The sequence below is a fragment of the Accipiter gentilis genome, chromosome 11, assembly GCF_929443795.1.
Source record: "Accipiter gentilis chromosome 11, bAccGen1.1, whole genome shotgun sequence".
Lineage (NCBI taxonomy): Eukaryota > Metazoa > Chordata > Aves > Accipitriformes > Accipitridae > Astur > Astur gentilis.
Window position 1 is genome coordinate 506,344 of NC_064890.1, and position 13,069 is coordinate 519,412.

General features: G+C 45.2%; 1 protein-coding gene across 15 annotated transcripts in view; it reads left to right on the forward strand.

Annotated features, from left to right (window-relative positions):
• Positions 1-13,069, forward strand: part of SHANK3 (SH3 and multiple ankyrin repeat domains 3) — a 383,319-nt gene that overhangs the window by 121,527 nt on the left and 248,723 nt on the right. For all 15 annotated transcript variants that reach the window (XM_049813564.1, XM_049813569.1, XM_049813570.1 and 12 more), the window contains one exon: positions 2,949-3,015. In XM_049813564.1, the coding sequence (XP_049669521.1) occupies positions 2,949-3,015 (67 nt within the window). The remainder of the gene's footprint in view (positions 1-2,948; positions 3,016-13,069) is intronic.

Below are 13,069 nucleotides of genomic sequence, written 5' to 3' on the forward strand. Positions count from 1 at the left end.
GACATGATGAAAAATGCCCTTTGCACAATGTCTGCTGTCTCTGTGACATCACCAGGATAAGTAGCTTGGCTGTGATGTTAAGACAGCATTCCTATGTGGGACATCTGGCTTATTGCTTGAAATTAGATCATTTATCTTCTGTGGGAAAGTCAGAGCATTTTTTCTGGTAGTCACCAATTCCTCCCACTTTGGTGTACAAGCACTAAAATTGCTAGCTGTGAAATATTAAAAAAAAAGTTTTTAGGAGTTTCCATCCGTGAGACTTCCTTTTCTTGTTTATCTGTCCTCAAAAAGCTATTGGTTTTAACTTAGACCATATCAGTGAACTCCGCTATCGTGCAGTCTTTCAAACGGTTTCATCAGTGCAACTGCATGCAGCAAAGCGGTGCTGGGGCAGGAGCGAGCAGGTGGGCACAGGAATGCCATCAGTGGTTTCATAGCTGGGGGAGCCGGTGTGCCGGGAAGCACCAGCTGAGGTGACAATGCAATATGTGAAACCCTTTAATCTCCTTTGTTTTTTCCAGATTGGACTGAAAAATGTAACCAGCAGGGCTCTTCTCCCTTCCTAGGGATTTATGTGAGATTACGTTCTTACCAGACTTCTTATCCAGTTTGTTTCTTCTCACCTTTCCTGGAAGTCGTAGTACTTCCAAGGCAAGGAGAGAGGGAGCTTCTGTTGCCTGTAGCATCAGCTGTCCTGGCACAGAGACCTCCCGTGGGGTGGTGGGTGCAGTGGTGGGAGACCTCCACCTCTTGCAGCCAGACCTGGAAGGACACCCGGCGTACGGGCAATGGCAGGAGCTGCTCCACATACATTCACCATACATTTGGGGAAGTATTCCCGAGACATATGTCTAATGAGACTCATAATTTGTACTTTGAATTTGGATTTTTCACAGAGATGGTGTACCATATGTTAATTGTTTGTTTGAGGAACTTTGAAGTTCAAATGCTTTTTCTAAATTCTCCTTTCCAGTCTTTTGTCAGTTTGGTTATTTTTGCTGTCAGATTTCCCCAAATTCAGGTCATTTGCCCTTCTGTACAAAAGCTTTCTTTGCTCAAAGAATGTGACCTTTGGGAGAGCAGACCTTATAAATGTGGAGATATATATATAAGGAGAGACAGAGAAAGATTGCAATTTGAAGCAAGCTTGGGGGAAAACAGAGATTCTTGCTCGATTTTCTCTGCTACTGTGGCCTAATTTCCCAAACGCAGAAGGAAGGTTTCCATTCTTTCAGCCATCACTGATTGCTTCCAGCTCCAGCTGAGGAGTAGAGCATGAATTCTGGGCCTCAGAAAATGAAAAAAAAATATTTCACATAAACATTGTTGAGCTGAGGATAGTAAGATGATTTCTGCTGATAAAGGATCATAGTAGAGAGGTGTGCATGCTGTACTGAGTCACCAAGTTAAATATATCCCTTCATCACAAGTTAGTGGTAAAATGCAAATGAACCTCGTATTTCTAAAAGCTGTTCTTGTAGGAGGGCAGGGAAACGTTTAACAGCTGGAGCTGCCAGTATTGCTCTTGACTTTGTCAGTGTCTGGGAGGGTTTGGTTTCTGCTGCCTGCCTGATCAAATATGTTCTTCTCAAATACCAACCCTAACTTAAAAAGAAAAAGGTGTATGGGGCGGTGATGGTCCCAGCATGGACAGGCAAAACCTGCAGCTGTATCTCAGCCTGTTCTTACATGTGTTTTCATGTTCTGAGCAGCAGCGCTTTGTTTTCACTCAGACTCAGCTTGATCCAGCTGTTTCTCATTCCCAAATCAGCTGTTCTTCACTGCTGAGTGAGGCCACTCTCCTAAGAGGCTTAGCAGTGACTGGGGCGACTGGGTGTGCTGGAAAGGGTAGGAAGGGCAGAGGTGGCTGTGGTTCGTGGGGGCATTGAACGTAGGACTCAATTAGTTCAGTCCAGAGCAGTTCATCCAGTTTAATTTCGCAAGGACCAGTGATGGATTTTGTGTGCTTCTACCCATCTCACTGTGGTTCTTTCACGTGTTAAAAGAATTCTTTTGCACTTTGTTCTGAAAATGTTGGATTGTTCTTCCTTACTAGCTGTGATGTGGTGCTGTTTTGGGGTTTTCTTCCCAAATATGTAAGAAATCAACAAAGAGTTCAAGTGATGTTGGTAGTCTATTGGTTGAAGTCTTCAGGAGAGTAGTACTTCAGTCTCTTTCCTCTTACACGTGTTAACCTACCTTCGTGTAGACTGTTGGTGTTCTGCAGTTCTCCAGGATGTGAGCATCTGTAGAAGCAGTTCCTGGAGCAAGACAGATGAGTTTTGTCTGTCTGTTTTGCTGGCAGGCCCATGTTCAGCTTCCCTGCTTTTCTTCTTCCTTTGAGTTCTTCAGGATTCTTCCTGTGGAGAGAAACCACAGAATCGGGTGGTGGGCAAAGCAATATTTAATGTTGGTCTAAAATGCTGTGGCTTTACTGGGGCAAGCTGCTGCTGCAGTTTTCTGAGTGGGAGCAGTTCCTTGGCCAGCACAGCCTGGAGCAAGCCCGAGTTAGTCCTGTGGACCGTTCGGGTGAGACATGGAGGGAGCTCAGTTGCCGGTAAGTCACCTTTCATCGGCTAACTAGGATTCAGTGAAAAGCTTCAGGCTGGAGAACATCTTGCCAGTACCTGGAAGACCTAAGATTAATTCCTAGCTGGTGTTAGGCATATCACCACGAAGCTCTGAGGAGAGGGGAATGGTTATCTCCAAGCTATTCACCACCCTCTTGTTGCACAAGCCATGGACATACGCTCTCCCTGCAGTGTCGAGAGTGTATTTTCACCTTGGGGTTACTGACTGGATGAGCTGAGGCAGAACAATTGTTGGCTCTGCCTCCCCCATGGAAAGCAGCTGTTATTAGTCCATATGGCGTAATCTGTGCAAGCGAGCACAGGATCGGTGCTGTTCAGAGCCGCTCAACTGTCTTCCCTCCGTCTCTTTTTCAGGTGGCCATCATTGCAGGAAATTTTGAATTGGCTGAAATCATCAAAACCCACAAAGAATCCGATGTTGGTGAGTTTGATCTTTCTTCTTCCCCCTTTTCTCCCTTTTTAATCTTGCTGTAGAGCCCAGGGCTATGTTAGTGTGGGTCTGTTAACTGGTGGTTTCCTGGCGCTGCCTGCAGTGGTCAGTGGAAGCTGCAGCCTACAGCTCGTTCTGGGTCTTGGGAGTTGCGGGACAGATCCGTTTTCCTCCTGGGGCCATCAGTATCCAGTCTGTTTGTTCAGTCCAGTGTTTGCTTATGACTGCTGAGATTGCCAAGCTAAAGAATTAGCCAAACCATTAGTCTGGAGTAGCTCTGAAAAGCTCTTCTGTAAAATCCCTTGCCTTTTTTTCTCTATTTGCATCCTTGAAGCCATTTCATACTAGAAATCCTCTCCTGCTAAGGCTATTAACTGGGCATGGTGCAAGGAGGAGACGTCCTCTGTCTTAGCAGTGATAATGGTTATGGAGCTGCCCCAGCCTGAAGCTCCTGTAAGTAAAAGAAGTGAAGTAACAGCCATTCTGGTTGTACTTGCTTCCTTATGGAGGAATATTTTTGGATTTTCTGGTCAACCTTTTTCCTTGCAGCATCTCTTCTGTCCTTCTGTGGTGTAGATATTATCATGTGATATATTATAAGCCATGCAAAACTGAGTTTTAGGTCACATTTAAAATCAACAGGTTTTGAATGCTTGAATTATTCTGAGCATTTTATTGGTCCAGAGCCCTCTAGAGCAATGGAGGAACCAGTGCAAAGAGTTAATTCTCACTGTGTGTGCCTCCACAGAAGGTACAGAGTCATCTGGTCAGTGGATGAAAAAAGACTTGTGGAGTTTGAAACAGCCTTGGTTCTTGGAAGTGGCTGTGAATCTAGAAGCCTGGGCTGCAAGACATCTTTTATCACTTCTTCTCTCAGCTAGCTATTGCTGATAGTTATAAACAACTGCTGAGAATTTGTGGGAAGGTGTAAGAGTCAGAAAGGATATGGGGAAAAGCCTGGAAATTCCTTATAATGATATCAGTGACAGTGCTCACAAGAAAGCCACCCTATTAATTCAGGAGGAAAGTGACTGTTTTTTCTGTGAGAGGAGTTTTGGACTAGATGACCTCCAAAGGTCCCTTCCAGCCTAAATTCTTTTATGATTGAATCTGAATCTGTGATTGACTGGCTCAATTATTTTTATTGAAAAAGTGTAAGGAAGAAGGGCATGAAAACTGTCAGGTAGAATGAATTGTTCATGTTTTAGATATGGCTGTTTATATAAAATAGGTCAGGTAACAGTTGCAAACTAATCATACGCAAACCAGCAGGTCCAGATGGTATCCACCTGGGGTCAAGGGAACTGGCAGTGAACTTCCCAAGCAAGGAGAAATTGTTTTTTGAAGTTCATTAAGGACTGAGAGGTGTGAATGTCTGACTGGAGGAGAGAAAACTGGCATTATTTGGGATGGGGAAGGGGCGGTCCTTGGTCTGGCCTTTTGTTTGATAGTTCTATCAGAACAGTTGAAGAAATACTGAAACTGAGAATCTGCTAGGAAAGGGCAGCATAAGGCAGCATTGTAAGTGATAGCTCTTGGAGAAATCTTCTTGAGTTCCCCATATTAGGCTGCACTTGTCTGGCTGTGAGACAATAATTGGTGGCTCCCACCATCAGAAATATTCGGAGAGAACCTGCTGTGTTAAGGCTGTGGGAGGAAGGATGGTTAGCAGCAGCTTTCGCTCTGTTCTGCAGGATGTCCCTTAGCATGTAGCTGTACTTCCAGGCTCTTGGAGCATTCATCAGTGTTTCTGTCTGGATCTGGAGTGCTCCTCTGAGGTGGAGCTGGCGGTCCCCACTTGCTGTGCTTTGTCCTACAATGTAGAGCAAGCCCAGAGGGTGTGAACTGTATTTCTTTCAGGCAAAAAGAACCCAGAAGCTGTTCCAGAAAAACACCTGATGTGCTCCATCTACTGACAGGCATTCAGCCCATGGGACTAGCCAGAGTCAACACAGTTTGTGGGGTGCCCAGGGTGGATGCTGGGTGGTCAGTGACAGCTGTTTACAGCCCACTGCCCTGCAGGACTTCTTGTGCAGGCTTTGCTGTGGTTCCCTGTGCGCAGGTCTCCGTCCCTTCAGTCGGTTCAGATACTGAGAGCCGCTTGTTTCATCACAGCCACCAGCACTGGGGCTGAAGAAGGTCGGAGTGGAAGGCTGCAAATCTGGGGAGGGAGAACATGTTCTTATGAGTAGGACATGTTTGCAGAGACTGTGGAATTGGGCTGTTCCATAATTTCCTTTTTTTCTCTCCTTATTCTCATGTTTTGTTGATCTGCAGACAGAGAATGCCATGAATGGCAACTGCTGTGCTTTATTTTTGTGGTTAGACCTGCGAGGTTGGATCACGAGGACTTGTCAATGCCACCGTGGACCCTCTGTGGCACATCCTGGTGCTTGTTGGTCAGTGCACCTGTACAGGAATGGTTCTGCAGAGCAGTGAGGGCAGTCCTAACCCCCCTTCCTAGGGTAGGGCTGCAGAGCCTGGTCTCTGAGCGCTCCAGGCAGATCTGGAGATGTTCTCAGTTAAGCATGTTTACTGGCAGAGCCTTGGGAAAGTACCCAGGCCACCTACTGTAGCAACCTGGAGTTGGTTTGTAGGGGCTGTAAAGGGAGGGCTCACTCCATGGTGGTCCTGAGCCAGGTGTCTAGTTCCCAGCACAGCCCCTAGAGATGCCAGTGGAAAAAGGCTGCATGTTGGGCAGGAACAACAGGAGGTGGTCAGTGGGAAACAATGCAAATGGGATTGTGTCTGAACCTCGGGGCCTCTCTGGAGTGCCACTGCCTGCCTCCTGGCATTTCACATTGGCATTCAAGTCTTAAATCCACATCGATATTTTATCAGTCAAATGTGTAATTCCACTCAATAAAATGAGATGTGCACCACATTACCTGTTTTTCGTTAAAACATTTGTAGTGGTGTTAACTACACATTTTTTTTTTATCAGTTGATCCTGTGCCAGCTGCTCAATAATCTTCATGATCCATCTTTTTGGGAAGTTTTCTTAGCCTGCAAGTTTTAAAGTATTTGGTTTAGCTAATTAGTAGCTGTCTCTGCTTTGTCATCATGATGACACAAATGCCTCGTACTGCTTCTTTTAGGATATACTTCTGCATCTACAGAGGGACCCAAAAGTTTTTTTTTGAAGTTGCCTCCATTTTACAAACTACTTGTTTTTCTTCAATGTTCATAGCTCCCCTTAACAATTTTGAGTGTATTGTAACTTCATTGATTTCAATTATTTTCCATAATTGCAGAATAAATAGATACTGCAGTACTACTTGATGTCTTCAGTTTGCCACTATTGTCCAAATAGGCATTTAACAATAGACGCTTTGTTTCATAATTGTGGTTTTATAACTTTTTCTTTGTTTGCTAATTTTTTAAAAACTCCTGGTATTCATTCATGTTTTCTCTCCCTACGTGAAAGTAGATCTGGAGGAATAATACAACATTAGTTCAATACTGAGAGATTAGCCTTAAGCATTACACGTATGTAAGACTGGTTGGGACTGTCTTCCCTTTTCTTACACTGAATATAATCAGGTCATGATTCATGGTCACTAAGCAACCACCAACTTCAAGTCAAAGGAATTAATTCATTATCAGTCATGACGAAGCCCAAAACAGTTACCCCATATTACGTGGAATACGTTTTTGTTGGAGAATGATGATCCGCAGCTCTGTATGAGATCACCAGCATTTGTTTGCCACACTGAAGTGCACCATAACAACATTTGTTTTCCTTACGTGTACAGGCAGGGGTGGGGAGTAACTCATCCCTCAGTGACCCCGTGGTGGTCTCTGCTTTTGGGATGTGTTAGTCTCTTGCCCCGCGTCTGCTTGAGATCCTACACCCCTGGTGTACCGCTAGCTCTGTGTGGGCAGTATTGCACCATGACCGTCCTCTCTCCTGCTACTTTGGAGTGGATTTTTTTCAAGGTATTTAGGCATATGAAGACATAGATTGGACATAGCATAGGTCAGAAAATTACCTGGTCACTGAACTCCTTATTAGGTGTCCATCCCAGGCAGAAAGATGATAAGCAGTGCATACCCAGTTGCATGTGGTCACGTTCACTAGTCCCTTCTCTGTGTGAGCTGGCACTGAGGTATTAATTCAGAGCATGACATACTAGGAAGATTCCATGAGGCTTTGGGTGTTGAATTATCAGTTGTTGCTAAGAAATCTCAGCTTTATGAGATTTCATAGTTCAAACCAAAGAATAAGTTATTTCTCATTAATGAGGGTGTCCTGGAGCCAACCAAAGATCAGTGTCTCCTTGTCCTTCGGGTGTCCTCCTTATCTGAAGCCTGTTGCAGGTATGTCCATGCTCTGCAAAGCTATCTGTCAGAAACTGTCTGTGGGAGCTCAGTCTGGGATTACCCAGCGTGTGAAAAATCTAACGTCTTCCAGTGCTACTGATTCTTCAAGTTCTCCCCTATGAATAGAAGAAACCCACCCCAAAGTATTTAAAAGACAGCGTTTTGCTTCCTTAGGATACTATGACTTCATACCACTTGTTGCTAAGATCCAATAACTTGTTCATAATATTCACAGTCCATGAAACATTTTTCCTTTCATGAAGTAAAAGTGATGCTGTTTCAGATATTTGACCATCCACGTTGCACTGGTCTGAACCTCTTCTGGCTCTACTACTTCTTTTTTTGAGATGGGGGATTTCTATGGTGGCACAGGGATGTCTGCTTTGCTTTCTGTATTTTTGTAATGGTATCCTATGTTTGAATAGTATTTCTAACCACTACCGAGCTCAGAGAGAACTTGTTCTATGCCATTCTACAGTGTAGCTCCAAGAAAATCTCACACGGACGTGTATGACAAGCAGAAGTAGAGGTTATGACATTTATTCTTCCTTTCTAACCTTTCTCCTTGATCCCTTCTCAGAGAAATTTTTGGAAAGTGCTAAATGAGTAGATGTTGAAAAACTTTGTATGGAAGCCATAAATGAGTTCTTGTATGACGGAAAACTTTATTCCTTTTTGTCCGATTGTGTCAAACTTCCTGGAATGTGTAACAAACGCGGATGTTCTTTCTGAACTTACTTTGTTTATAAGAATGGTTGGAAATCTGCAAGTTGGCAGTGGTGAAGAGGTGAGATGGAGAACGATAGCTTTCTATGTGCCCTTCTTTCTTGTGTGCCTTCTACGAAGACTTTTTTTGCTCGCTGTTGTCAGACAATATTAAGCTACATGAGGCCTTGGTCTGACCAGTCCAGCAGTTCATAAGAAAGGGTATGGTTCTCTGCAAAAAGTGCAGTAAAATATGATGGGACAACTGAACAGCTCCTGGGTCCTGCCAGAAGTTGCTCTTCAGTTACAGCAGGGTAGAGGTGGGTTTCATAGTCTTCTTGGCACAGCAAATTCAGTGGTCCAGACTAGGGACATTCCACAGCAGAAGTCATAGGATGGTCATAGAACATAGATATTCTGCAGAAAATCACTCCTGGCTGGGAAGACTGAGCTGTATTTGGTGGCAGTACTGGTTTGGGAACAGAGTTAAAATTTGGGCTGGGTAAAGTCGAATCTTAGAGTTTATTTGTATATTGGGCATGTAGTTGAGAACAGCAGCTCCTCATGCTGTGGTTTCCCCTCTCTGAGGAGAAGGGATGCCTGCACCTCGTGGTGCTGCTCAGACATCTGCACCTCACGGGGAGACTTGTTTCTCCATGGTGAAATGCTGTCAGCTGTTGATCCTTCATTTTCACCCAAGACTGGCTAGGGGACTGTTGTGGGATGCTGTGAGCCTGCCTCCAGGATACTCCTCCTGTCCTCATCTCTGTGAAAGCTCTTCGCCACCCCTTTTGCAGGGGATGTGGTCAGTCCACCAGTGACCGTAGGCCTGCTCAAGGATGACCTCACAGGAGAAATCTATTTTTTCATTGTGAGTTTGAAAAATTCCTCAAAAAGCTACTGATGGAATAATAAATTTTTAAGACCAGAGTGACCAGTATTGTCATCTTGTGACAAAACCAGTAATGCTTGCACAAGTCTATGCAAACTTTTGCTCAAGAACTCTTTCCCACTATACAAATATGACTGTGACTGTGTCACCTTGGCACACCATGAATAGTTTCTGTTTTGTTATTTTCTTAATATAGATCAGGTTGACCAGCTTCTGAACCATTGCATAGCTTTATTTTGAGCACTTGCTGTTTTTTAACATTATTTTTGGAAATGTGGGCTGAATTTAGATGCATTTTTCCATAATAACCTTATGGATGAACAGGCGATGCTACCCTTTTCAGGGTTGATATATCTGTTGGTTATGTTAGCTTTTCTGCTCACTATATTGGTCTGGGATTCTGTCCTCAGCTGGTTTGTGTCAGGAGGCTTGTTTCAGTCTCACTGCTTTTCAAGGAACAGTTCTATGTTGTACAACCTCCATTTGTGTTCCCCAGATGCTCATCTTGTATCAGGCTGTGATGAAGTGTGTTGAGATGATCCTGTCTTATCAAATGCCGGAGAATTCACTGTGTTGATACCCTTTCTTGTATGTCATAGAATCACAGAACGGTTTGGGTTGGAATGGACCTTTAAAGATCATCCAGTCCAACCCCCCTGCCATGGGCAGGGAGATCTTCCACTAGACCAGGTTGCTCAAAGCCCCATCCAACCTGACCTTGGACACTTCCAGGGATGGAGCATCCACAACTTCTCTGGGAAACCTGTTCCAGTGTCTTACCACCTTCATCATAAAATATTTCTTTCTTGCGTCCAATCTAAATCTACCCGTGTTCACCAATGACATTTGACCAATGTCATTGCACCAGTCATTGCATCCACCTATACTTTTATTGCCAATGATCTGTATTTTTTCTAAGTCATTGATAAAGACAAAATATAAATACTACTGTGCTAAGAACTGACTGGGTAATATTGGAAACATTTCCAACTGTTGTTCTCCATTAACAATTCATTATTGTGTCTGTTAAAATGTGCTCTGGTAATTTGTCCAGTGGTAGCATGTAATCAGAATATCATAGGGTCAACACTTTTCACCCAAGCTTGTGATGTCAGCAGGTATTTTTGTCAGTGAAATTTGAGCTCTTAAAGCCATCCTGGCTGATATAAATTAAATTCTTATTTCTTTTTCTTAATTTATAAGTGTCCTGTTTCAGTTTTTCCAAGCTTTTCCTAGAAATAATATGAAGCTAAGCTCTGTACGGTTATTGGAATCATTCCACTGACCCTTTCAAAGCTGCCTCCCCATCTCTGGAGCTTTTGAAGGAGTATTATAAATATAGGCCAGCGACTCAGTGAGCTGTATTGCAAATTCTTTTGAACTCTGCTGCAGAAGCCTTCGACCTGCTAATCTAAATGTACATAACTGAACAAGTGTTGGTTACTGCTATCCTTGGAATTGTGGGGGAAGTTTTAAATGCTCCATTTTGGTCTTGGGTGCATTTTTTTGCCGGTACAGAGGTATTTATAGGAATTATCTTCAAAGACAGATCAGAAACAGTCATTAGATTTTTTCTGATTTTCTGTTATCATCATTGTTAATTTAATTGCGTGCCGCCTGTAACAGCTCTGAGCAGTTGTTAGGAGTACGTCTGGGAGATCTAGCAATGGCTTGATATAGTCCAAGAAGGACCCTCGATGTGCTGAATGTAACAAGGTGAAACAGAGGAATGAAAAATGCACCAAACTCTTGCAAGGAAAAATTTCCAGTGCTGAGATGCATCAGGCTGATGGATTTTGTCTGAAGATAAAGGCTGAAAATCTCATCTCGGAGTACCACTCACAGGTGAATTGCCAGCACACCTGAGAATGCTTGTAGGGGAAAACTAGCAAGTTTAATTAATGTGTACTTCTAGCAGTTTCAATTCAAATTTTACAAATGCAGAGTAAAACCTGTTTCCAGCTGTGAAGGGCTGGCACTGAGCAGGACGAGGCGAGGGACCTGCATTCAGGTGAAGGAGTGAGGAGGGGCAGGTGGGAGAGGAGGGGGGTGGCTCTGAGGGAAGGTGTGAAGATCGGTAGCTGAGAGGCAAATGGAGATGGCTGGAGAAATGGAGGATGATTTTTTTTTTAATTAAAAGAAAATATAATGAGGCTATAGTTCCTTTCAGTGGACTGCTGCTCAGTACTGAGGTAAATTACCAGCTCCCTCTTTGGAGCTGAGAGGTTCTGGTCTGCCTCATCATCTTATCCTTTTCCTTTAGTTTTCATTCCTAGAAAAAAAATACCTGGAAGGTCTCTTGGAGTAGCCTCTCTCTTCTGCATGGGAGAGAAGCCTGGGCATAATCTGCTCTGTGCCGCATGAGGGGAGATGCTATGCGCCTTCTCCAGTTTGCTTTGTAATTTTCCACTATTAAAATGTAAATGTGGCCTCTCAGCTTGGAACTGTGGAGACATTTGCACTCTGCGTGCTTTTGCTCTTTTACATGAATATTTAACATTGAGCCAGCCAATCTAAATAACCTCCGAGTGTTGATTACACTTTGGTTCATTAGACTGCAGCTTGGGGTTGTTTGGAGCATGGTCCAGGTGCCGCCCAGGCGCCTGTGCAGCATCTCGGGGCTGGGAACTCCTCTGGGAGCCCTGGCTGCATCCTGCTTCCACTGCACCTGAGGGGCGAGAGGCATTTTTGAGTCAAGAGCCATGTGTTTCCCGTTCTGGAGGGCAGAAAGCAAATGCGGGAGCATCAGATGAACCAGGCTGGCTGGGGCATGGTTGTGCTGCTTCGAGCAGCGCTGTCATGGTAACTGAAGTGATTCATATTGCTGCAAGAAACCCAGTAAACATACTTTGATTAAACTCTTGAGAAGGTATAGAAAAGAATCTTCAAAGCTGATCGTATGAACTGCACAAATTTTTTTTTTCTTTATTGCTCTCACTTCCCTCCCTTCCCCACTGGGGACAGTGGATCTGGGGGGATGGGGAGAGGAAACCTTTGTCAGAAGTGGCTATCTGGCAGCAGCCTAGAACTATCCTGTTTCTGGCACCTGGTGGCTGGACTTCTGGCTCAGTGGTTTATTATTATTATTACTGTTATTATTATTACGTGTTTCAGGCAGGTTGAGGAGCAGTGAGAAGCCGGCTGCGCAGCCCGCAGGGCTGGCTGAAGCGTGCCTCGGGACTCTGATGGTGGTTTGGGGCATTGCAGCATGCCAGAGAACCACTGAGCATCCTGGCAAGGATTTCACCTGCCAAACCAAGGCAGATCAGGTCTTCCCATTATAAATTAGTGTTATGAGTAAACCGCCTGTACAAAACCTGAGTGTCCCTGTTGAGGTTTAGCACATCAGACCCCAGCTGGGGAGCAGCTCTTTGGGTCTCAGGCCAGGTCCAAGGTTTCTTCCTGCCACCCTGTCCCTTCTCTGAGGCTGGGGGACGAGGACCTGTGTCCTGGCTGGGTGCTTCGCTCCCCCAGCCTGTGGGGGACGTTGACCGTGTCCCCCTGCCTCCACTGGGCTGGCTGCCCTGGCTCTGGCTGGGGACCACGCTCCCTGGGGAGGAAACCTGCCCTCTCAGAGCCTTGTTCCCAAACCTCTCGACTGGTTCTGAGGGGCCTGAGGACACAGGTAGCCAGACCGCACTGCTTCCCTGTCTGCTGTTAGCTTGTGGGGGCTTCTGGAACACCCCGCTGTGTGCACCCCATCTTACTCTTTCCTTGCTGGCTCTTGCCCTGGCGGTCCCTGCCCCCTCCCTGGCTGGAAACCCCAGCGCTGCGGCCAACTGCGGTTCCCTCTGCGGTTCCCTGGCACTACGACAGAGCTCTGCTGGTCTCGGCTCCCAGCCCAAGGTGGGTCTTGTCCACCAGTCCACCTTGCTCCTGCATGTTTTCCCACCCCTAACTTGCATGGCTCTGGTTTTCACTGACCCAGAATAAAAATACTCTTGCACAGTTATTAATTGGTTTTATTTTGCTGCCTGTGCTTTCCAGGAGGCTGACGAGTTGAGATGGTGGGCTGGTCTGATGCCTGGGGGCTGCCACCCAGCACAGGTGGGGCATGCAGTTGGAGGGGACGAGGGGGGTGCCTCCATCTTGTGGCATTGGGAAGCTGTTGGATGAGACACATCT